The 4609-nt window shown below is 36.7% G+C and overlaps 1 protein-coding gene across 1 annotated transcript in view; it reads right to left on the minus strand.

Moving 5' to 3' along the window:
• Positions 1-2158: 2158 nt before the first annotated feature.
• The window catches only part of NOX3 (NADPH oxidase 3), a 62424-nt gene continuing 59973 nt past the window's right edge, over positions 2159-4609 (minus strand). The window contains exons 13-14 of the mRNA XM_008062248.1: positions 3795-3948; positions 2159-2365 (exon numbers count right to left, since the gene is read on the minus strand). Coding sequence (XP_008060439.1) covers positions 3822-3948 — 127 coding nt within the window. The 3' untranslated portion in view covers positions 2159-2365; positions 3795-3821. The remainder of the gene's footprint in view (positions 2366-3794; positions 3949-4609) is intronic.

Consider the following 4609-nt stretch of genomic DNA (forward strand, 5'->3'; position numbering starts at 1 on the left):
AAATCAGGGAATATGACACTCATGAGCCCTTCTTAAAACATATTGCTTGACAATCAAAGAAATTAGTAGCTTAGGTTCAATAAAAATTCAAGAATAGAGAAGATATGTTAAAAGAAATGGTGGTGAGCAGTGAGCCCATTTAAAGTTATCTCTGTCTTTCTCTCTCTTTTTGTAGTAGAGGTCTCACTCTGATGCCCAGACTAGAGTGTAGTGGCATAATCACAGCTCACTGTAGCCTTGGCTTCTTGGGCTCAGGTGATCTTCCAGTTCCAGCCTCCCAAGTTGCTGGGACTATAGGTACGCACCACCACGCCTAGCTAATTTTTTTGACTTTTGATAGAGAAGAGTCTTTACTAGGTTCCCCAGACTGGTCTTGAACCTCTAGGCTCAAGCAATCCTCTTGCCTCACCCTCCCAGAGTGCTGGGAGTAAAGGCACACACCACCACGCCTAACTAAAATTATCTCTTTATTTACTTATCAACCTGAACAAAGGCTACACTTAATCCACATTTCTTTCTTCCTCCTGAACAATATATGAACCTTAAAATGTCTTCATCTGTGTCATCTCCCCATTTTTCATATTATTGTTCACTGTTATAGTTTCACTTTTAAAAAACATTCCCTCTGAAATAATCATTCATTTTCTTTTGCAGTCAATACTTAGAGATTTTAACAAAACGTCTTTCAAATTTTTTTTTTTTGCTCATTTCTGCTTATTACACCCCATGTATTGACTTTCTGCCTTCTTTAAATACACTGTTTTATAGTTACTTCAGTGAGGTTGGAAAATATCAGTTTTCTTTTGTTTGGAAATATCTGTAGTTTGTCTCCACTTCTGAATAATAATTTCACTGAGGACAAAATTCTCAGTTGATAGTTATATTCCCTCAGCACTCTGAAGACATTATTTCATTATCATCTGGTCTCTATGGATGCTTTTGAGAAGGCAGCTAGCTGTCAGACGTACTGTTGTTCATTTGCAGGTAATTTACCTTTTCCTCTCTGGTTGCTTCAAGGTCTTCTATTTTGTGGTGATACTTGTGGATGTAAAATTTCTCTTCTTTCCCTTTGCTTCCCTTTCCTTCCTTTCTGTTCTTCTCTTTCTCTTCTCTCTTCTTTCTTTCTTTTATTTTTCACATTTCTTGACAGTTCTCTTTCTTATACAAGTGTGTTCTTTTAGATGAACTTTGTAATATCTACCCTTTCAAATATTTAAAGAGAATTTGAAATTCAATTGGAGTTTCATTTAGCTTTTTAATTAATTTGGCACAAATAGATATCTTTAGTATGCTTAATATTTCTATTTAGAAACATGCTATTTCTGTCCATTTAAAAATGTCTTCCTAAAAATGTCTGCTCATTTACCAAATCATGGTGCATAATTCTTGTTATATGAATTTAAAGGTTTGCTACATCTGTGGTCCTATTTTGAATACATTATTTTATTATTTTTTAAAATCCACATTTACTATTTCTGCATTTAAAAAAAAATTTACTGATTTTTTTTGTATTTTTTTCCTATCTGGATAGGGTAGATTCTACATGGTATGTAGAAAAGTAGCATAAAGGTCAAAACACACACAGAGAAGCAAACAACATCCCCAGAGATTAAAAAACGTGGCAGAATTAGTGTTTACAGAGAGGTATATTTTAACTTATTAGACAAAGCTAGATGACCAAAAGTACATTTTATTTTCAAATAAGCAGGGGAAGAAAGTAATAATTGAATACGACCAAGAGAAAACAGTTTAATATATTTAAGTTTCCTGCAAAAGTAAAGATTAGATTTAATTGCTGAAATTTCTAGTTGCAAAGCATGAGTCAAACTTAAATGGGGAAATAATTACACAGAAGGACTGGGTCTATTAAAATTAGTCAAGTTTGAATTATATGCATCAAGTTACTGAGAAATTCCAGTGCAGAGTTAGAAATCATTTTTTGAGACATTATGGAATATTCTTCACTTATAGAATCATCATCAATATCAGAAAAACCATAGAATCAAAATAAAGAGCTGAGCATAAAGTAAAAGAAATGATTAATTTAGAAATACTTTGAAGAGCTTAAGAGGCTGCCTGACTTTGTCAAAACACATTATGTCAGACCAATTTAATTCTCCTCTATGGCAGAATGACAGTCCACAAAGATAAGAAGCATTTGAAAACATAATATAGTTTAATTTCAGTAAATGTTTTTGTTCTGTTGTATATGGCATGTTATTTATAAACTAAGAAAGTATGGCGTGGTGTACTGTTCTCAAGTGGCAAGTTATCATTCAGTGGTTCTTAGCTGGGTGCTTGTATTAACAGGCAGTCACAGAAATTCCTGGAGGAGTTCTTTGGAGTCAATAACTTGATTGAGAACCTAAACAAAAGATTTGAGATATCATGAATTAAATCTATAGCTACTACTAAGTAATTACTAGAGATGTATCTGGAGCCAAGCTTCAAAATACTCTTGAAATATTAGAGAGAAAAGGCTCTAAAAAATTTAAACTAATACTAGTAGAGAAAGATGACAGGATGTGAGGAATACTTTGGAAACATCTTGAGGGTAAAACAGCTGCGTGGGATGGAAAGATAACTTCAATGGGAATTTAAAAAAAAGTTCCAGTAATTTTGTGTGGCGGAAGTTAGGTTGGAGTTATACATGTATGGCATATACATTCCAAAAAAGTCATTCTTCCCAGTGCTAATCATGGTTTTATTCAAACATTATGTCTCATTTTAGTCAATACATTTTAAAAGGATGTGAAGAAATGGAAATGAAGTTGAAAAAGAGCAACAAAAATGATCGAAGGGCTTAAATATATATCCTAGGCCAAGAGGTTAAGAATTTAGTATTGTTTGAACTATAAAAGGGATAGAGAAGGAATGATTTCACTATCATTTTCAAGTATATAGGGATTTTTGTAAAAGATAACCTCCACTGGTGATTTCTTTGGTTTATGGAAGATGAGCAAAAGCACAAAGGAGCTTAAGTTTAAAGCAGAAAAGATCAGGTGTCGAGATGAGGCAGGTGTTTCTGCCATCAGGGTAATGAAAATTTGAAATGACTTCTAAAAGAGGCTTCAAGCCCAGCAGCAATATGAGTCTCCATGTTGAGTGTAACGTCAGGCATGAAAACGAGTCTGGGAAGCTATGTCCCACAGGCCAAATCTGGCACCCACCACCTGTTTTTGGATGGTCCCAGGAGCTAAAAATGATTTTTACATTTTTAAATTGTTGAAAAGATTAGAAAAAAATTCATGACATAAGAAAATTATAAGAAATTTGACCCAGTGTCCATAAATAAAAATTTACTGGACTGGATGCACTGGCTCACGCCTGTAAACCCAGCACTTTGGAAGGTTGAGGTGGGAAGATTTGTTTGAGCTCAGGAGCTTGAGACCAGCCTAGGCAGCATAGCGAGAACTTGTCTCTACAAAAAAATTAATAATAATAATAAAAAATTAGCTAGGCATGGTGGTGTGAGCCGGTAGCCCTAGCTACTCAGGAAGCTGAGAGAGAAGGACCACCTGAGCCCAGGAGGTCAGGGCTGTGGTGAGCTATGATTGCACCACTGCACTGTGGACTGGGTGACAGACTAAGACCCCAACTCAAAAAAAAAGGAAAAATTATTGGAACACAACCATGCCCATTCATTGATATTATTTTATGTGGTGACGTACATTACAATGGCGTTAGTTGTTGCGATTGAGACTATATGGTCCACAAAGCCTAAAATGATGACTATTTGGCTTCTTAGGCCAAAAGTTTCCCAACCCCTGACTTGTATGGTGGCACCCTCTTACCCAATGCATGGAATTTACCTTCCAAGTCTAGAAGCTCTCCTTGTTGTAATAGAAATGCACACCCCTGGGGTCTGCTGATGAATACAAGCGGCACATCCTCCGAAGTGTCTTTGAGAGAGCTTTGGGTCCACAGAAGAACACGCCAATGCTGCTGCTGCAGTAGGGGTAAGAAAAAGAGTCACCTGTGGACAAGGGCAGCCAGAATCCAAGACAGTTATAACATTAGTGGCTGTGAGACTGTTTATTTGTTCATTTTTCTCCATCCACTTCCTTTTTTCTGAGATTCCTTTTTCTTACTTTCAACACTGTGGTTCCCAGAGTCCCTCCTGCTGTGTACTGAAACACACAGGTGGGTGGAGCCAAGAAGATTGAGGCTGGAAAGGGCCGTGGTGCTGTTAAGGGGGTTTGGACTATAGAGGTAGTGTCGCCTGGACTTTTGGCCAGGTGACTTTGATTTGGGTCCTCTTGGATCTGTGGGTGGAACATAAACTTCTTGAGAGCAGGATACTGGTCTGTCCCAGCACTCAGAACAGTGCTTGGCATACAGTGGACAATCAATACACATTTGTTGAATGAATGGATAAATGACTGTGCTGATTATTACCTGTGGTCTTGAACAAGTTACTAGACCTCAGTTGCTGCACATGTGAAACAAAGATGTATAACATGTATATATGTTGTATGTTTTATCAAAAGCAAGATGAGATAATGCATTCAAGAAGGACTTTTGTTTTGTTTTGTTTCTTTTATTTTTTATTTTCTTTTGAGTTGGAGTCTCACTCTGTCGCCCAGACTGGAGTGCAGTGGCCGCTCCC

Source organism: Carlito syrichta, unplaced genomic scaffold, assembly GCF_000164805.1.
Source record: "Carlito syrichta isolate Samal-C Ts95f unplaced genomic scaffold, Tarsius_syrichta-2.0.1 Scaffold305681, whole genome shotgun sequence".
In the NCBI taxonomy this organism is placed as follows: Eukaryota; Metazoa; Chordata; class Mammalia; order Primates; family Tarsiidae; genus Carlito; species Carlito syrichta.